Source organism: Phaenicophaeus curvirostris, chromosome 3 (genome assembly GCF_032191515.1).
Source record: "Phaenicophaeus curvirostris isolate KB17595 chromosome 3, BPBGC_Pcur_1.0, whole genome shotgun sequence".
NCBI classification, from domain to species: Eukaryota; Metazoa; Chordata; class Aves; order Cuculiformes; family Cuculidae; genus Phaenicophaeus; species Phaenicophaeus curvirostris.
In genome coordinates this window covers 571975-592191 of record NC_091394.1, presented here as the reverse complement: position 1 = coordinate 592191, position 20217 = coordinate 571975, and the positions used below count along the sequence as shown (strand labels likewise).

Here is a 20217-nt window from a genome sequence, read left to right as displayed (position 1 = left end):
GGCCAGAAGATGGGAGACACTGGTGATAGGACACATGTTGTAAACCCAGGGAAGACACAGAGAGGAGAGCAACTGGCCTCACTGATTCCACTGAATACATTACTGATCCACTGCATGAGAGAGACACCTATCGTCAGGTAGACAGAATTTAATTCTTTTAATTAAAAAGTCATAGGCTGTTATGGAACGGGAGTTAAGGGAAGCTCAGATGTCCACATGAACCTGGCTCTTTGTCTACACTGAAAAAGCTTTATTTACTTAACCGATGCGTGTTTTTGAAAGCAGCCATAGAAAAATACCAGGAAAGAGGAAAGCACATTGGTGAAGATAATAAGAAATCTATCTGTACCTCTGAAGCACCCTGGCGTGAAACCGAGCTTTCTGAAGGCCACAAGCACCCTTCCTGGAATGTAGAAAAACACAACAAAAGAGAAAAATTAATAGATCACATCACCATCCTACCTAAAATACCATGACTTTCGGGAGCAGTCAGCTTCTAAGGATTGGCTGTCTCTACCTAGAGAAAGGTGATAAATGAGTAACATCCCGCCTCTGGCTTTCCAAAACTAGAGCAAACACAGTTCTGCACCCAAGTGCATTTTGCAGGTGCTGAGATGCCAGCCGCAGCGGCCTCCCAGGCCACAAGGACACAGCAAGACAGTAGCGGCTACAAGCATGTGGCCAAGAGCAGCAATGACAGAAGATACTTCAGCACTTGTGTGCTGAGCGCGTACCTGTCACCTCCTAACCTGTGATGAGCCCACGTCCGCACAGTTGGCAGGTCTGATGAAGCCGACCTGTCAGCCAGGATCTGGATTACACACGAAAGCCAAAACAGTTCACAACAGAAGCTGGTGTCTGTAACCTCAGCGCAGTGACATCTGCTCTAAACCGAGGTATATTGTTGTCAAAACTGCCAGTTGCCCAATTCCCACAGTAAACAGTAATTAAGCAGCTGAGGTTTCAGCCACTGGTTCCCCTCTCCAGCCACTTCCTCAAACACCTTCTCAGGGCAAAGTATTTTCTCTCTTATGCCTTGAAAGGCTGTTCTGACAGCGAACCAGCACTCAGGGCAGAATAAAAGGGTGAAGAACATGCCAAGAAGTGAAAAAGCTTAAGGTGCACAATTATTTTTCTTCTCGATTAATTGTTTAGAGTAGCAGTAATTACTGCAATGGATTCATTTTACTGGAAAATTTCTAAGCTAAAAAGAACGTATTAGACCAGCTATAAAGCAAAGAATTTCAATCTTCGTGCAAAAAAGGAAATCAAAACATTGTACAATCATGGGTATTTTCTTGGTGCCAGTTAAAATTTTACAATTTTATAGATGCAAGGAATTGCAGGAACAGGGAGGAAAATGCATACTGGCCCCAAAAGCATTACCCTGTATGGACTACTTTCAAATCTTACTGTACTGCTTCTTCTCACCATAGCATCTTTCAACATATTGCAGATACAAAAATAGACCTAACTAGATGTTCATCATGACACTCAGAGACCAAAAGCCGTCTGTGATCTTGTCAGCAGAGTCCACTGGAGGGAAAAACTGCTCCAAGAGGAATCTCCCACAGGATTCAACTGTTAAGGGAAGTTTTTAATAACAAAGCTGGTCAACCACTTCTCTCCTGTAGCTTTAGAGAGCAGAGACAGAAAGAGGCTGACAATTGCAGTTGAGAGCTGCAGATGTCACCTATGTGGACTTCTGTAGGACCTTGGACATGGTCCCCGACAACATCCTTCTCTCTAAATTGGAGAGGTATAGACTTGAGATATGGATTTGATGGGTGGACTGTTCAGTGGATGAGGAGTGGTTAGACAGTTGTATGCAGAGGGCAATGGTCAATGGCTCCATTTCCAGGTGGAGATCAGTGACAAGTAGTGTCCTTCAGGGGTCTGTACTGGGACCAGCACTGCTTAACATCTTCATCAATGACACAGCAAGACTGAGTGCACCCTTAGCAAGTTTGCAGATGACACCAAGCTGAGGTGTGTGCCTGACCCACCTGAGGGATGGGACGACATCCAGAGCGACCCGCGCAAGCTCAAGAAGTGGGACCACGTGAACCTTATGAGGTTCAACAAGGCAAAGTGCAAGGTCCTGTGCTTGGGTCAGGACAACGCCCAGTATCAATACAGGCTGCAGGACGAGGGGATTGAGAGCAGCTCTACCAAGAAGGATTTGGGAGTACTGGTGGATGAAAAGCTGGCAACGTGTGCTCGCCATATCCTGGGCTGTATCAAAGGAAGCATGGCCAGCAGGTCAAAGGAGGCGATTCTGTCCCTCTATTCCGCTCTGGTTAGACCCCACCTGGAGTACTGCATCCAGCTTTGGAGTTCTCAGTACAGGAAAAACATGGACCTGTCACAGTGGGTCCAGAGAAAGGCCACAAGATTATCACAGGGATGGAAAACCTCTCCTGAGAACTGGGATTATTCAGCCTGGAGAAGAGAAGGCTACATGGAGACCTTGTAATAGCTCCCTTTAAAGGGGACTTAGAAGAAGGGGGAAAGACTTTTTAGCAGGGCCTGTAGCAATAGGACAAACAGTAATGGTTTTAAACTAAAGGAGGGCAGAGTTAGAATAAATAAGAGAAAGAAATTTGTGATGGTGGTGAAACACTAGAACAGGTTGCCCAGAGAGGTGGCAGATGCCCTGTCTCTGGGAACATTCATGGTCAGGTTGGATGGGGCTCTGAGCAACCTCATCGAGTTGAAGATGTTTCTGCTTATAGCAGGGGCAGTTGAAACAGATGATCTTTATAGTTCCCTTCCAACCCACATGATCCTATGATTATTTACAACTTCCTTTTCCAAGTATCCCCGTGTGCAACAACCTGACATGAAAGAAAAATCTCAGGTAGATTAATGTATTTCAGTGTTTTACACAAGGTTTTGTCAGCAGCAGCAATTATGTCCGTCTAAGTGTATACATATATATACTCACACCTGTCTTCACTTCCACTTCTCCATCACCCAGATGCCTCGTTTTGAAATATCTGAGGGTGTATTTGCACAACTGAAGACAACCAGGTTATCAGCAACTGACCAAGCAGGCTCCAAGCCTGTTGCAACTGTTAAGTAAAACATATTAGTCAAAGCTGAAGTGCCCAATTAACTGCCCAGGAACTAGAGGACACATGCAGCCCAGCAGTAGATTCCTAAGCGATAGTTTGAAAAATACCCTTGTGTCTATCTTAATGTTTAGTGCAACTGTCTCAGTCTCTCCATTAATGTGTTCACACTCAGAAGAGAGGGAAAAGCCAAACCCAATGACCTAACTCAGAAAGGAATTCTATCTACCACCACTGCTCACGTCACTTAAAATTCCCTTATGAAAGAGAGTTGCCCATGTCGAAGCAGAAATGATGACTCCTTTCCTAAGGGCCATCTCCCCTGAGACAGGAGAGTCAGAAGAGCCAAGGGAGATGGTGCAGTACAAGAAGAACATCTCCTTGCACTGAGACGCAACGGCACCTGCATGCTGCGCCGAGACATGCAGATTTGGGATCAGCAATGATCTAACAGAAACAACTTGCTAGATGAGTGGAGTCGCCCATTACTCCCACTGCTGATGTCTGAATCCCAGTACAGTAGAAGACCCTGCCTGGAGGCACTGCAGCTGCTACAGGGACCCCACAGAGAACAACCAGGGCGCTGGGATAGCCAGACCAAGACAGTGAGACCAAAGGAGCACCAGGCTCTCCCCACTCTGGGCTAAAGACCTGAGGAGGCAGACAGCTTAGGATGCAGCTCAATTCCAAGGCTGTTGAGATCCTTAGGATGCAAGGATGTAAGGATGTGTAACAACACAGCCTCTGTGACAGTGTGTTCTATAGCGCCTCTGTAGCTATTCCCTTCTCTAAGGTTTTCTCTGGAGAGACTGGCAGGCTGAACAAATCATTTGGTTGCACCCACCCCCCAGTGAGATCTCTATCCCAGGAGCCAGAGGAACGCCCCAAGCAGATGGCTGGGTAGCGTGCGCTCAGCATGCCCACACTTGGAGAATACCAGCCTCACCATGCGCATGTGGTCAGTCCAGTACCACCGCACAGGATTCTCTCATCACCACTAGAATAAGCCCAGACTACCTGGCCCAGTGTTGGAAAAGGCACTACACTCCTACTTAGTGCATCAACAAGTCTTAAAAGGGACAGTGAGAGAGGCAAGGAGAAAGGGAAAGAGCTGGCAGGCAACTGTGTTTCCTGCACTCAGCTACAGATGAATCTGAATCCTTCTAGGACACAAACTGATCGTACAGTGACCTGCAATGATAAATGCAAACATGCACAGAGGCTTCCTAAACCTCAAGAAAGCAGTATGACAACATGGGAAGAATAGCACAGAGAGGAGGAAAAGAAAGAGAGACAATGTGCTTAATTATGAATGGCTCTATAGGGTTTATATTTGAGGGATACAAGAGTACAGGAAAATAATTTATGCTTAATATCACACACTAGATATCCCTTACACTTCTACATGACACATATTTCATTAGGTGCCTCTGAAGCAGATGCAGAAACTCACTACTGCACTAAACAGCCCTGCTTCAGGGCTGGCCCAGCAGCAAAGGCAGACTCCACTCAGGTCTGTCTGTAACCACTGACCTAGCCATGCCATTCTGCTAAGAGAAAAACTAAGTCCAAGGCTAAGAGAAAAGCTAGGAAATTAATAAAAATTTAACACACCAAATTGCTTTGCTGAATCTTGCCCTGAGACTCTATAGAGTTTTTCTGCACTTTGCCTTCTACGGAGACAGAAGTTGGACTCGATTCCTGTCCAATTCAGGACATTCTACAGTTCTATGAAAGTTTAATGCTTGCTCATCCCTTGTTCTTCTACTTGCAAACCTTCACTTGATAAATAAATTGCTTCCCTGTGCACAGATCAAGTGAAAATCAGTTAATAACTAACAGCATTTGGTTTTGTATTCTCTTCATAATTTTCCCCCTTTGTAACTCAAAATAACAGGGTGGATTAGCCTAATAATAGAAAACTATTTTTGATTTCTTTTCACAGAATCATAGATTAAAAAGTACCTTAGAGTTCATCAAGCCTAACTGCATCTGTCCACTCCTAAACCATATCCCTAATCACTTCATCTACCTATCTTTTAAACACCTCCAGGGATGGTGAGTTGACCACCTCCCTGGGCAGCCTGTGCCAGTGCCCAATAACCCTTTTGGTGAAGGATTTTTCCCTAATGCCCGATCAGAACCTCCCCTGGCACAGCTTGAAGCCATTCGCTCTCATCCTATCACCTGTCACTTAGGCAAAGAGACCAACACTCACCTCTCTACAACATCCTTTCAGTTAGTTGTAGACAGTAAGGTTACCCCCTCAGTCTCCGGGCTAATCACAGTTCCCTCAGCCGCTCCTCATAAGACTTGTTTCTCCAGCCCCTTCACCAGCTTTACTGCTCTTCTCTGGACACATTCCAGCACCTCAATGTCTTTCTAATAGCGAGGGGCCCAGAACTGAACACAGGATTCGAGGAGCGGTCTCACTAGTGTCGAGTACAGGGGCAGAAGAACCTCCCTGGACCTGCTGGCCAAGCCGTTTCTGATCCAAGCCAAGATGCCACTGGCCTTCTTGGCCACCTGGGCCACTGCTGGCTCATGTTCAGCTGGCTGCCAACCAACACCCCCAGGTCCTTCTCCTCCGGGCACCTTTCCAGCCACTCTTCCCCAAGCCTGTAGCACTACACAGGGTTATTTTCACCTGGTGGCTTCTCATCCCACTTCTCATACCGCGAGCAAGGCAGTATCTGCTCAGCTAACCAGCCACCAGGCCCAGCTCAATCTCCAGCCTCAGCACCGCTCCCACCTGGCATCGTGCAGATGGCACTTCTGAGCTGGCAAATCCAGTGCTGGCAGTTCTGCCACACACCCTGCTCACAGCAAACACACAGGGACTTTTACAAGCAGTTCTCAAGCACATGCAATCAAGGCTAAACCTGGGTAAATGCAATTTACCCATTCTTTTTTTTCTGTGGGCAATATATTATTTATCTGCTTCTCATAGGGTCTCAACAGCCACACACTTGAATTTGCTTCTTCTTAAAGAGACTGAAGGTCTTCAGGCATAAGCTTCAATAATTATAAGTCACAATGAGAGACAGCTTATGCATTCATTCCCCATAGCATTTTCATTTTTAAGACTGTTAGGTTTTGGAATGAAGAAGGATAAGCCTCCATGGTAACTCCCAGATCCCACAAATAACACCAAAGAAGAAAAATCCTAGGGATGCAGCTATGTCTTTTGCTGACCTTTCCCATTCCTGGGTTTCACGATAATTTACAGAAATCAATCTTTCCATTAGGTTTTAAAGAACAGCATCATTTAATAAATCCAGGTGAGAAATCACTTAATTACCTTATGGTGATGATTATTTAACTGAATATATACAGCTTAGGAGAGTGGATAAGCCTAAGACCACCTGCCTAATTTCTATTTTATGAGGGTCAGGATAGAGTTAATTTTCTACATAGTGGCTAGTATGGGGATATGTTTTGGACTTTTGCTGGAAAAACTGTTGACAAAACAGGGATGTTTTCATCATTGCTGAGCTGTGCTTAGGCAAAGCGAAAGCGCCTTCTGCTTCTCACACTGCAGCACCAGCAAGCAGGCTGGGTGTGCGCAAGGAGTTGAGAGGGGACACAGCTGACCCCGACGGACCAAAGGGAGATCCCCGCACCATTTACATCACGCTCATATGTAAAGCTGGGGGGAGAATAAAAGAGTGATAACATTTGCCTTCCACAGTAACCACTCCACAGGACAGCCTGGCTTCCCTGGAGATGGCTGGACACCTACCTGCCTATGGGAGGTAGTGGATGATTTCCTAATTTTCTTTGCTGGGGTGCATGGCTTTTACTTTGCCTATTAAACTGTCTTTAGATAAACCCACAACTTTTATCACTTTTTTCCTTCCATGTCTCTCTTTCATCCTATTGCAGGGGAGTGAGCGAGCAGCTGTGTGGTGCGTAGTTATCCACTGGGGTTAAACCACCAGCATCCCATGTAAACCAAACTTTTCTTTTTTTACTGACTATTAAGTAGATTTACAGTTTTTCTCTACTTTTCAGTTTGAGGATAAGAACACTGCCTGAAATTGTACTTCCTGAGAAATAAGTTAGCTTTTCACTTTCTGAAATGCATTATGAGAAAAAATGGACCTTCTTAAAACCTCTTGATTAAACTCAAATTTTATTTTCTTTAATAGCTATACAGACACACAAAAATATACACCCGCCTCCTGCAAACATTTCAGGCGGCACTGTCGTTTCCTATTTTGGCCCTAGGTGGCAGTGACACATTACAGCACATTAAAGCAGAAGCTCCGGAAAGGCTGAGGAGCTCGTTCCTCCTTGCCTCTTCCTGGGCGATCCCAGACTATCTCAGCTCTTAAGATTACAAAATTCTCCCTGTCAGACACAAGTAAAGCAAAAATGCTGCACTTTCCCCAAGACAATGGCAAGTATTCCAGCAGGATCGCTCGCTCTCTCCTTCAAAAGATGTTTCCCAAGGACCAGCAAAGGTTTACAGCGTCTGGCAGACCTGTGCACCGTGCAAAGGATAAGAAGCACCAGAAAGAGATGATTACAGGTATCATCGCACCTCCCCACACTTACAGCGATTACCTCTATTACTTAATGCTTTAAAACTTCACAGCAGTTTAACACTTTAATTAATCTTCATTTCATCCAAGTGAAGGAAATAACTACTATTATCTTTCTTTATTTAGAGATGAAGCAAGTTGCTCAAGATGACCACAGTGAGTCAGAAGCCACCTGAAGCCAGCAATCCTCGCTTCTAGTCCTACCTGTGGATTTCCTAGGTGATCCTGCAGTCATTAAAGCTGCTCTGACTTTATTGTGGTAGACTTCAAAGAGCAGCAGCCAGCACTCACTGTCCCCTCCTGGCAGCGCACCCGGAGGAGAGGCAAGCCTGTGTTCCTCACAAAAGGCAGCAGGAGAACACCGCGCACCTCCAGCTCTTGCCAATTGATGCCTGGTGCAAAGGAAAAGGTTTGGCAAAGCAGGGGGGTCTACAGCGATTCACACTCCCTTCTACCTCTAGTCTGGGTTCTTGTTCCCATTGGGATTTTCTTCTTTACTGACACACGCAAAAGAAAAAGAGAACAACTGGGCCAGGGGTGCCAGCAGGGAACATAAGGAATAATGTTGATACCAGTGGGGAATAATTTAAAAAGACCAAGAGGCAAGACTAACATTTGAAATCACTGACAAATCCCTCGGGTTGTCAATAATATTATTTTCTGTAACCCTCCTGATGTTCCCTTTATTCCAAAGGAGCTGTTCCAAGAAGGAGAGCAGTATTTTTACAGCTGTGCTCGTGGACCTAGGTATCCACAATGGGCGTTAGGAAAGCATGTCCTAATGCAAGTTAACTAGCCCTTGCAGCGATGCTGCTCTCTGTGCCAGGAGGAAAGGTTCTCATGTGATTGATACAGGGATTTTGCTGCCAGGAGCGGGTCTAGGGCAGTCAAAATGTTCAGTACTTCTTCAACATTCACTTCCATAAGAGAGAAAGATGCAAAGACAGAAGCTACCAGGATGGGGAGAAGGAACAAATTTAGGAACACCAGCAGCTTGTGAAGTACCTTCCAGTAAGTCCCTTAATCTCTCTTCCCTCAACATCCCCTGGTAATCACTGGTGATGACACTAAGGGTTAATAATCTTAAAACAAGATTTATCTTCATTCTATTCCAGCAAACAGCAGAGTGCCCAGGCACCTGCTCATCCACAGCTACCTCCACTCTAACAGGATGGTTTTGATTACCAGCAGTGCTGCCCTCCCAACACATCAGTTCTCCAGAGGCACAGCCAGCAACGCCGCAACACACACCTCTGGGACACCAGACACACGTGCTTTGTGCATGACGTACCCTTCTAAAGCTGCCACACGGATCTGCCTCAAGATCCCCCCGCTCACTCCCACAGGGAAGGTTGCACACCCCTAGTGAAGCAGCCCTTATGCTCCACACCTTACAGCTTTTGCATCCACCTCGGATGTGCTGCAAACCTTGGCTCAATTCCTGGCGGTGAAGCCAAACGTCACTGACTGATGGGCCAGCAGGGGGAAACATTCAATATTTTACCCATCAGAACACAGACACCATTCAGTACCGTGAATGCTCACTTCAGACTGCTGTTCACGCCAACACAGCTGTCAGTCACTCAGCATTGTCCCACCTCTTGCATTTATGATTCCAAAAATTTTATTTCTGCCACAGTTAAAACAGGCTTTGAATGTTTTAATATCCACACTTGGGAGAGGGCAGGGCTAGTCATGGGACTGCAGGCAGTACCCTCAGCAGGACTGCTGCAGAGCACCCCATATTCCTGAGTACTCTCAAGCTGTCCTGCCCCTGCAGTCATCGTTTAGGACTCAGTACACTAGGTCAAGGTAATAAACCAAACAGACCAGGGGAAAGACTGGAAGATGAGACTTAAGAGGGGGATGAAAAGGTAGAAAAAGAGAATGAAAAAAAGACAACTAGTGGTCACAGCAGATTTACAGAACAGGAACATGACAACTACCTTTCAGCATGTACTCAAACAGTAATCTTTTTTCTTGGTTTGGTCCCTTTTCTGTTCATGCATCACTAACACATGTGACTCCAGTAGTATTTCATCCTCTTTATGATACTGTAATTTCCGGACTTCAAAGACAATTATAACTTTAGCTTTCAGGCCTTCTGGTGGTTCTTTGGTTTGGGTTTTGGTTTTTTCCTCCATAAAAGAAGTTCGGCCAGACAAAAGGAGAGATCAATAAATACCTTTTATTTCATTATTTTGGAAGCCTGAACCCATGAGTTTTAGAAGCGCGAGATTGGCAATAAAAGCAATAGATAGCTTATCTATTCATTTCTATTATGCTTTCTAGAAGAATCAGTATAAAAGATCATCTGTTCAATAGTTAGTCTTTACAGGGCCAGAAATCTGTGCAATTCAGCCATAGCTCAGCTGTTGGAAAGCGTGATTATCTAGAAATAGGACAGGCTTGAAGAAAAAGAAAATTGGAGGTAACAAAAGGACCAAAATAATGGCCCATCTGAACAGGAAAGTCATGACTGCATCTTGATATACCTCTGCTACCTCAGTTACATGAGGGAAGGTTCACTTCGCAGTTCACTATGGAAACTAGCCAACAGGCAATTAATTTGCCTTCCTGTTTTTGGCTGAACCATCTCTATTTCCATTCAGTGTTTCTCCACTGAGAGAAGGCCCAAGTCAGAATTAAATTTTCTTCAGACATTAGTAGTTAATAAATACTAAAATCTGGTTTTAGAGTGTACGTAACAAAAAAATTCTTTGGAAGAGAAGCCACTTACGGAGAGCACTTTTACACAGAACCAGGCCTGCCTGGATAAAAGAATAAATATTTCAAAAATGTACAAACAACTGCTTGCTCTACTCATCTACCTTGTGCAACTCACTCCGTGGACTGTGAGAACAGACCGGTCATCTTCAGTTTCATATCACTGAGTAAATGCTTTAGTTTCCCAACCCTCATGCACCACACGCTGCTTTTAAGGTTTGCGTTGCAAGCAGCACGCAACCAGTTTGATCAGAATTTCCTTCTTAACACCTGAGACAAAGGAAAATTGAAACATATTTGACATCTGACCTCAGAGACCTCTGAAGCCCTGTTCCCCACAACTATAACCTTATTTTAAAGAACAGCTTCAGCTTATCAGAAATCCAGATGAGTCACAGTGATGACAAAACTATACCAGAGCATTTTCAGAAGAATTAGTAACTGGTTCTTGCCAACCAGTCATCAATTCTCATTAAGTGCTCACTTGGCTATGTGATTATCATTACTCATAGGGGTGCCAACAAACTGAAACCGAGTCTGTGTTCTAAAAATTATTTAAGAGCAGTTCTGGACACTGAATCAACTCCCGAGTAACTGCTGCCAAATTGCCTGTTCTTCACAAGGAGGTGATGTTTCTTCCCTTCCCTAGAGAAAAGGCACCAGGCACTCTGATAACCATCAATACTAACGAACCATACAAAGGAAATAATGGGTTACTTCACACATTTGACAGCTTACTGCAGTTTTAAAAGATCTGTGAAGACGAAAACGCATTTCCTTTCTCTCAAATGATTTCATCTTAGGTACTTGCAGCAATTACAGCTAACATTTTTCAGATTGAAGCGTGCTTCTTGAATTACTGTGTCCATTTCAAAGTAATACTCAAATTAATACAGTCAATTTTGCCAGCTCTGAAGTCCACAAGGTTAAGGTTTGACAAGTCCCAGTTTTGCATGTAACCAAATTAGAGCTAAATATTTCTGCACTACTGAAGTGCTAGGGAACAAGGCAGGGAACCTTCCCTTGAGGGGAAAGCTCTAATTCCTCCCCATACAGCCTTCAAGGTAAATGCTATCCGCCCGAGAAAGGGTGCAAGTGATGTGCTAAGCAAGAGCTTTAGGAACCCTGCGTTCATCACATTTTACAGATGGCTTTCAGGAAGGAGCTGCCAATTGCAGACTGACAGGAGCACAGCTCCACAGCAGCTTCTCAGGTCCAGCCCTGGCCGTGACACCCCTGTCTGGGTACTCTGCTTGCTGATCTAGCTGTGAAAAAAAGCTATTTAATGCTCAGCTAGATCATCAGTCCCCTGAGGCCTCTCACCACCTTAGCAGTTCCCTAAGGAGCACAAAGAAGGTGGAAACATAGGACTGGGATGGAAAGAAGGCAAGACTGTGGACTGAAGAGTAGTGCAAACCATTATGGAATTGCACCTTCTGGTTACAATCAGATAAATATTTTGAAAGTAAAAGTGAAATGAAGCTGTCAACCCAACGCTGCTGCCAGGAATTGAATGCATCAAAAAGCTACCTTCACAAATGGCTTCTTGGCCACCACTGTCAAAGGCACCACTCTGAGAACATCAAAAAAGCACATCAGAAAGAGGACCTTCCTGCATCATCACAGGATACTGTGCGGCTTGGGGGGTTGTCCCGAAGTCAGGGACACCCTGTGGTTAGGGTTAACCCTCACAAGGGAGCAAGGCATCCCACACAGCAAACTCCTGCCTTACAAGTTAGGTGCCCATTTACTGCTGAGTTGGCTAAAGACAGCCTTAAGTCTTGACTGAGCTTCAGTCTTAAGCCTTTGGCTCCCTAATAACACATCTTAACCACTTCAGGTCCTTGGAGGGATCGTTTTCCTAATACTTCTTGCTGCTTGAGTGAAAGAAACATTACACATTCCTGGGCCCTTACTGGACCAGTGTTTTGGATCCAGCAAGTGGTTACTGCAGCTTCACAAAACAGGAACAGTGATAAAACTCCCCACACGTTTACTAATATCCTGAAGTCAGGACAAAGTGTATTTCAAATACTGGTACCCTAAGTGATTTCCATTCATTCCCCCTTCAAATTACACAGCAGCAGCAAACAGGGATGTCACACCAGAGCTTCCAAACACAAAATGAAAATAAGCTATATAAAACATAGCAGGGTCTAAAAATAATGAAAGACGATGTCCCCTTTGTTTTTTCTACTGACAAATACAACATCAGCAAAAGACCTAACTACAGGGAGTATTAAAAGCGGTATCAGAAGTTTTTCCAACAGTTGCCTATAGCAGAGCTACTCAGGAGGCTTTGCAGCAGACCTGTACAGCACAAGGAGAAGGAATTTGGTGCAAGGGGCTCATACTCACCGTCTGCAAAGTTTCTTCCTGTCTTCTGCTTTGGCTCTGTCGGTTGATAAACGAGCGCGTCGAGAGTTTGTAATGGTTCAACAAGCAGATGATCACTACCACCATAACAGTTATAACCACAATTATAATGATGATTTGAACGAACTCCAGTTCAGCTAAAACAAAGAAAAAGAGGAAAATGTCAATCACAAAGAACAATATCCATCAAACCAACAAGCTGAAAAAAGCCTCTGTATTTCATCCAGATTTATCTGGAGTAAGATGTTATCGCTGTTCATTTTGCAAAGTTCTTTGAGAAAAACTATGTTCTGAAACATGTGAAAACTGTTTCTTTTCTGGCAGCGCCAACTGATTGGTTTGAATGGCTGCAGGTCAAAGCTAAGAAACTTCCTGGTGATTCTTCTCTGCAGTCTTCACAGGTAATAAATTTTTCAGCATAAATACCACAGACAAGCCTTTTGGATAATACAGCAATTTCACAGGAGGGAGGGGGGAATCAAGCGAAAACGCTGACAAAAGTCACTCTGTTTTAACAGCCACCTGCAACGCCAACAGAGTCCAGAGGGCTCCATGAGCTTCAAAGCAGAGGCCCTAGAGGGAGGAATCGGGACATTATATCTAGTAAAGAACACTTAATTTTTATCAGCTAAATGGCACAAATGCCACTGAAATCAAGCAGAAAATAAACTTTTTTCCTATTGAATCTACACACAACGTCTTTTTGGACTACTTACTTCTCTCCAACTTTACTCCAACAACTCTCCAATTTTATTAGAGTAAAATTAACTTCTCTAGGACATGCCCATTCAGGTAGAAATCTAAAAGAGAGACCTGGTGTTCTAAAACAAGATTTGTTCCACTATGGTTAAAAATGAAACCAGGGCCTTGGCTGCTGCAAGAGATACAATTACAAGAACTCCATCAGAGCCCATCGTTTTATCTGAAGTCCTGCCTATACCGCAAATATTCAGTATATTTAGATATGAATCACTCTTGCACCCTTTCAGCTACACTGAGGCAGCAAAGATGAGCAACGTAACGGGAGAAATTGCCCTTTGGAGTTACAACAGTTGCTGATATTTCTATGGAAACAGCATTGCTCACAGGGGATGCTCTCATCTTGAAAGACAACTCCAGTTAATGGGCGGAGGTCTTTGGTTGCTAGGCTGGTAGAAAAATCAAAGCAGCAGCGCAAGTTGCTCAGTTTCAGCACTTTCCAAAACTGGCAGTACTTTTGGGCACCAAAACATGAACTTTGGAATCTCATATTATAGTTCTGTTTTTAAAAGGCAATGAGGAAAGAAACGTTAAAAAAATATAAAAATACAAAGCAAACATTGGCACAGATTAGCTCGCTCCCTCCTCTCATTCGTAGTCACCCTCCACCTTCTGTGTAACAGCAAAACACTTTCGTACAAGCAGCACTATTACAAAGCTGAGCTAGAAAAACGTTGTTCACACAAAATCCAAGGCTACCTGCAGTGGAAGTAAAGGAAACCCAAAGCTATTTCATTATTCTAAGACCTCCTGCAAACAAAACCTCAGACCACAGGAGCTGCAAGTGCTCTGGTGTCCAGTGGAGGCCAGTGCTGAGGTCCAGCTGTTTGGCACAAGTTAACAGTGGGCACAGACACACCACCAGCCAAGCGCTGAGCTTCTGCCATTGTCTCAGTAGCAGTAAAGAAACTATATTTAAGGTTAAGGAAAGAGTAAAGGGCAACAACACATCTATCAATTTCTCTTTGCTGTTAAGTACCATCCACTCCTCATTAAGACCACCAACATTTTCAGAAAAACCTGATTAGTCAATTTTTTTGGTCTGATTTTTCTATCTGTCCCACGCAGCAAACTTTTTTTTCCTCTCTGGAGTCACTGGAAGCTAACGATGTTAGTACCAAAAGATCAAAAAGCAGGAAGCATAGAATTAGATAAAAACTCAAACTCACGCTTAAGTAAAAAGTAATTTTTCCTTGCTCAGGAGCACAGAAAACAGGCTTGACACAGTTGACAACTGCCTCAATTCATGCTTTGTGGCAACTAAGTACCAAAGCGTTTCTTTACCCTAAACTATCTTTTTTGTGTGTGTCTCCATGCAATACTTTAGACTGGAAATTGAGAGACTAGTGATAAAGGGCAACACGCAAAGCAAGCAATGTTGATTTAGGCTTTCCTAGAACGCAAAGATCACTGGAATGACATGCTACTTCTCTATCTGCCAAGGGCAGAGTCTTCTAAATTTATCAAGGCCCCAGCATTTCAATAGCAGGGTATGGTACCTCTCCTTTAGAAATACAGGATTGGGACTGTGGGGATGGGGGGGGAGATTTGAGGTTATTTCACTAAAACATGGCCACACAATTAAAAAAAAAAAATTACAATGACAGCACATGGGTGTAAGCACACCTGGAGGTATTTAAAAGATGGTAGACAAGGTACAAAAGGACATGATTTAGTGGCAGAGAGGAACAGTTGGACTCGATGATCTAAGAGGTCTTTTCCAACCTAGTGATTCTATGATTGCAAACAGTAAAATGCAACAGCACACCCTGATATTCAAGAGACTTTCCTCACTAGGAAGTGGAAGGAAAGGAAAGGGGAAGGTAATTTTCAATCTCTTCTTCCTTCTCCTGCTACTCACGAGGTTATTAACAGAAAAAGCAGAGAGATTGGAGCAGCAGCAGCCTCCCATTCCCCGCGCTGCTCAAGGCAACCCGAGCAGCTTCTGGCAGCTGCTGGAGGCTCCGGGGTCTCGGGTCCCTGCCTGCCCCGACCCCGCGGGCTCCAGGGCCCTTGCTGGGGCTGCGCCGCCTCCCGAGCCGCCTCCCCGCTCTGCTCCCGGGAAGGAGCCCACGGCGACCTCGGGGAAGACAAATCATACGGTTTTACCAACTCAAGGCGCTCTGCCACGTTCACGTCCGTACGCCTGTTCCGTCCTGCTCAGGAAGCGGTATTTATAAGACTTTTTATAGTATTTATAACACCTTTCTTCCCCCAGAAGCACATTTTCATGGTAAACACACAGAGAACCATAAAACAGACACAACACACACACAAAAATGAAGGGCAGCTACAGAGTCAATGAAAAAAAGTACGGCGAAGAGGAAACAAGCGATAATCGCATCCAGGCTCCCCCCAGGCCGAGGACGCGGGTGGCCGCACGGCCCGGCCGGGCCGGGGGCACGGGTACCTCTCTCCAGCAACAGGTCCGTTAGCCGCGCCTCCTGCCCCGCGGTCCGGTTGAGCCGCTCATGGTTCATCGCTCGCCTCCGGCACCGCGAGGCGGGGGGGGCTCACGCCGCTCCGGCAGCGCCCGCATCGCCGGGACCCATCGCCCCGCGGGGGCCCATCCCCGCCCGCCCGCCCGTCCGTCCGTCCGTCCGTCCGTCCCTCGCGCCGCCGGCAGCGGGCGGGGCCGGCACCGACCTCCCCCCCACCCCCCGCCTCTCTCCTCCTCCTCCTCCCCCGAGCCGCGCGGGTGCGCGCGCACGGACACGGCGGGGCCGGGGCTGCCGTCTGGGTGAAAAAGGAATTTAAAAAAATAACAAACCCAAATAATTAAAAAAAAACCAAAACAAAACAAAAAAAAAAAACAAAATAAAAAAAAAAAAATCCAAAAGGAAATAACCCCCCAGCCCGCGCCGCGGAGGCCGCAGGGCGCGCAGCTTACCCGCCGCCGCCGCTCGCTTTAAGCGCCGCCCGCACCGGCGGCCGCGCGGGGCGCCCCGGATCCTTCCGCCCCGCCCGCGCCTGCGCCACGGCCACGCCCCGCCGGCCACGCCCCCGCCGCGGGTCTTGCCCTCCCATTGGCCACGCCCCGTCTGACCACGCCCACAGCCCCTCGCGCCAACAGGCCACGCCCCCTCGGCGGCAAACACACCCCCCCTTGGCCACGCCCCCCCGCGTGACCACGCCCCCCCGGCCCCGAGCGGCCCCGAGCGCCCCCAATGGCGCGTGTCCGCGCTCCTGGCGCAGGCCCGGAGGGGCCCGCGGGCTGGCGGCTCCGTGCCGCCCCGTGGGCACGCGTGGCGCAAGAGGCGGGTGCTGTGACAAGAAGGGGAATGGTTTTGATTTAAGCTAAAGGAGAGTTAAGTTCCATCTCAGCCATTGTGGGGTTTTGTGAGAGTTAAGCGGTGCCCCTCCGACAGCGTCGTTTCTTGCTGTGAGAGCACGTTCAGCTCTAGACACCGTTTTCCCAGACGCTGTTCATTCTTTAGAGATGATCATAGAATCACAGAATCACAGAGTGGTTTGGGTTGGAAGGGACCTTAAAGATCACCTAGTTCCACCCCTGCCCTGGGCAGGGACACCCCCCCCAGCCCAGGCTGCCCCAGGCCCATCAACCTGGCCTTGGACCCCTCCAGGGACGGGGCGGCCACAGCTCCCCTGGGCAACCTGGGCCAGGGCCTCATCGCTCTCACAGTGAAGAAACTCCTCCTCGTGTCTAGCCTAAATCTGCCCCTCTCCAGTTTATACCCATTCCCCCTCATCCTATCACCATAAGCCTTTATGAACAGTCCCTCTCCAGCTTTATCGCAGGCCCCTTTCCTGTAGCCCCTTCAGGTATTGCACAGTCGCTCTAAGGTCTCCTCGGAGCCTTCTCTTCTCCAGGCTGACCAACCCCATCTCTCCCAGCCTGTCCTCATACAGGAGGTGCTCCAGCCCTCCAATCATCTCTGTAGCCTCCTCTGGACCCGTTCCAACAGCTCCGTATCCTTCTTATGTTGAGGATAACACCTTGTGTTCATTCTGATCCGTGCTGAGCAGATGTGTCTGCTGTGATCACCTCTGTTTGGAGTTTTCTTCCTATCATGAATCCAAGGTCAAGCACAGAGCTGGAGCCAGCTCCAAATTAGCAAGTTTTGACTGCTGCAGTTTCATAACATTAAAATTAGACCTTGGAAAGTAATGGAATATGTATAAGATTTCTGGGAAAACTTATACATATGCATGTAAGTGAGAAATGCATCCTGTCCCTAGCTCTTGTCTCGTTGCACGTGATTGATGGAGATCATTCCCACATGTTGCCCAGGCCTGATAAAGGATGTTTGCTTTCTGAAGCTCCAAAATGACTCTTGGAGAGTTTTATTTGCTGGCATTTTTGGTATGCAAGCAGCAAAAGTAGCTGCAGAGACCCTGGCAAGCTATGAGGCTGCAACGTGGTTATCCAGCGTTTTAAGGGAGAGTCGGGGGGGGGGGAAGTAATATTAGGGAGATTAATTTTTGCAATACTGCAAAACAACAGCCACCGGAAGAAGTAAAGCTCCTAACCTACAGCAATCCACGTAAGCACAAATTAAAAAGGAAGAATGGAGAGGAAGCGAAAACAGGGGTGATGTTGAGCCTTGGCTTACAGACACATGTGTGTTTCTTTGGCAAAACTCCTGGTTCCAGCAGCGTCTGCCTTCCCCTTAACCCCTCGCCCTGCCCCCGCGATGCCACTGAGCCAGCCTTGGCTGTTTTCCAGGCAGATCGGTTCCCCATCCCAATCCCAACTTGTACTCAGTCTCACAGCACCACAGCAGAAGCTGGTAGCTGGGACTTGGAGGCTGCCCCGTCACTGCTGCTCACAGGGGCTGCACGGGTGTCCCTGCCATGCCAGGACAAACCCTGTTAGCATCACATCCCTCATTAATGCTATGTTCCTCAACTCCCGGGATGTTCCTCCTATACCTGCTTCACCAGCATGGCCGAGCCCTCCTCCCATTCCGAGTTACTTCTCTGGATTGTGGTAGCATCCCCAAAGGACCAGGTAAGACTGGTGTGTGTCTACGTGAGCAGGAAAAGGAAGTTCACCTTCTGGTCTGCACGTAGCAGCTCTTGGGAGCTGCTGAAGGCAGAGGAGCTCGATGTCCTGCGTCCAGCAGGCTGGCTGGCTCAGCACAGCCCCACACCAGCACCACTCCCACTCACAGCACGGACACAACAGTCCAAGCCCCCAGGACGCACTCTGGAGCTGACCATGGAGATAGACCCACTGCTCCCCACATCTTTCAGATCTGCCTTACAAAAATAAGGATCCCTTGACTTGAAGTCAAAGAGCAAAAGGGAAAGAGGCTTTGAGGAGCAGGAATGCTTGTGCTCACCCATCAAGCCAGCACTAGGAAGAGTCAAGATCCTGGTTTAAAATATTAGGAGGCACATCCTGATATAACTGCTGCACGCAGCAGGGCTCTCTCTTTGGTTACAGTCTATTCCCACTGTCTCGATTTATTAAGCCGTTGTTGATGTCTAGCTTGATACAGCAAGGTCTAAGGCCGCAGTCCAAACAATGCAGTCAAGCTGGGGAACAGTGGACTGTAAATAAATACCCTTTGAGAGTTCCTAGAAGAGTAGAATGAGTTTAAATTGTATGTCGATGGAATGCTTTTGTGCAAGTGGAGTATTAACTGATGACAGCACTGTTACCAGCAGAGTGAAATAATTCAGTACATACAGGAAACGTGGAGCACCTTCAAAACTACAATCTTATCACCCTGGACTTCTTTGAAAACAAATAATTCAACAGATGGGCCTTTTAAACATGGCTTTTGTATCGGCATGACCCAACAGTCGCTGCTGAGACTGACTGTCTTCCTGCTGCAAATTCCTATTGCCAAGGACTGAAGTGCAAATGTTTCTGAGCGAAAGATTGACCCATATACTTCATTTCCAAACCTCATGTTTAAAATGAAAAGCTTGTTTCATTTAAGTGTCATTTAAAGACTACACGAAGAAAACAAAATAAAACGAATGTATTATTATTAATGCTGCTCCTTTACATTCGTCTCCTACAACTGATGCCTGGATATTTATAAAGTCTTTTTAATTCCTGAAGGGCACTAACCTATAGCATAAAACAATTGCTTTGGCAAGACTGAGGATTCAGCACATAGAGAGACTGATGCATCACACACTTTAGTCCTTCTCTAGCCCACTACTTCCCCAACTACCAAAATTTGTTTAATATTATTGTACAAGTGCAGGCACAATGACTGCAAAATGGTTACAGACTGCTGTATCTGTAAGCAATGTACCTGATAAGCATCCTCAAGAACATCCTCAGAACAATATTTGTCTCATTACCTATTTATTAAGAATTTACCATCAAGTTTTTAATGTGAATAAAGCCCTTTAGGGGCTGAACAACTACGGCAAGTACCAGATAGCCCATGCAAGCTGTCTGTCAACAAGGGTGGGGGACCAGCTTCTTTCTAAAATTCCACTCCCAGCAGCAGGTTTCACCATGACCTGTGAGTGGGACGGCTGCTCTGGCGATAGGGTAGAAGCTCCCTAAGCAGGCTTTGGCACACTGCATTGTCAGGCTTCTCCACAAGCTGTTACAAATCTAGCATATTAACGCTAGCGCTGAGGGCTAGTTAAACTTGGTAATGTTTAGGTGTCATTTTATAAAGGGTATGTTTACTGATCTGTGTCCTCAGGTCTTGACTGGGAAAACAAAAAACTCATTCTGGAACCCACAAGAACAAAACCTGACTTTTTGTTTTACTAATAGCAAAGATGTTAATCTCTGA

At 46.2% G+C, this 20217-nt stretch overlaps 1 protein-coding gene across 5 annotated transcripts in view; it reads right to left on the bottom strand.

Moving 5' to 3' along the window:
• LDLRAD4 (low density lipoprotein receptor class A domain containing 4) overlaps positions 1 to 20217 on the bottom strand; it is a 211917-nt gene that overhangs the window by 1555 nt on the left and 190145 nt on the right. Inside the window, exons 1-3 of one of the 5 annotated variants that reach the window (XM_069853256.1) lie at positions 16374 to 16437; positions 12707 to 12861; positions 350 to 403 (exon numbers count right to left, since the gene is read on the bottom strand). In XM_069853256.1, the coding sequence (XP_069709357.1) occupies positions 350 to 403; positions 12707 to 12811 (159 nt within the window). In that variant the 5' untranslated portion in view covers positions 12812 to 12861; positions 16374 to 16437. Of the gene's footprint in view, positions 1 to 349; positions 404 to 12706; positions 12862 to 15893; positions 16075 to 16373; positions 16438 to 20217 lie in introns of those variants that run through there. The other 4 variants (XM_069853254.1, XM_069853252.1, XM_069853255.1 and 1 more) reach the window with 4 other exon arrangements.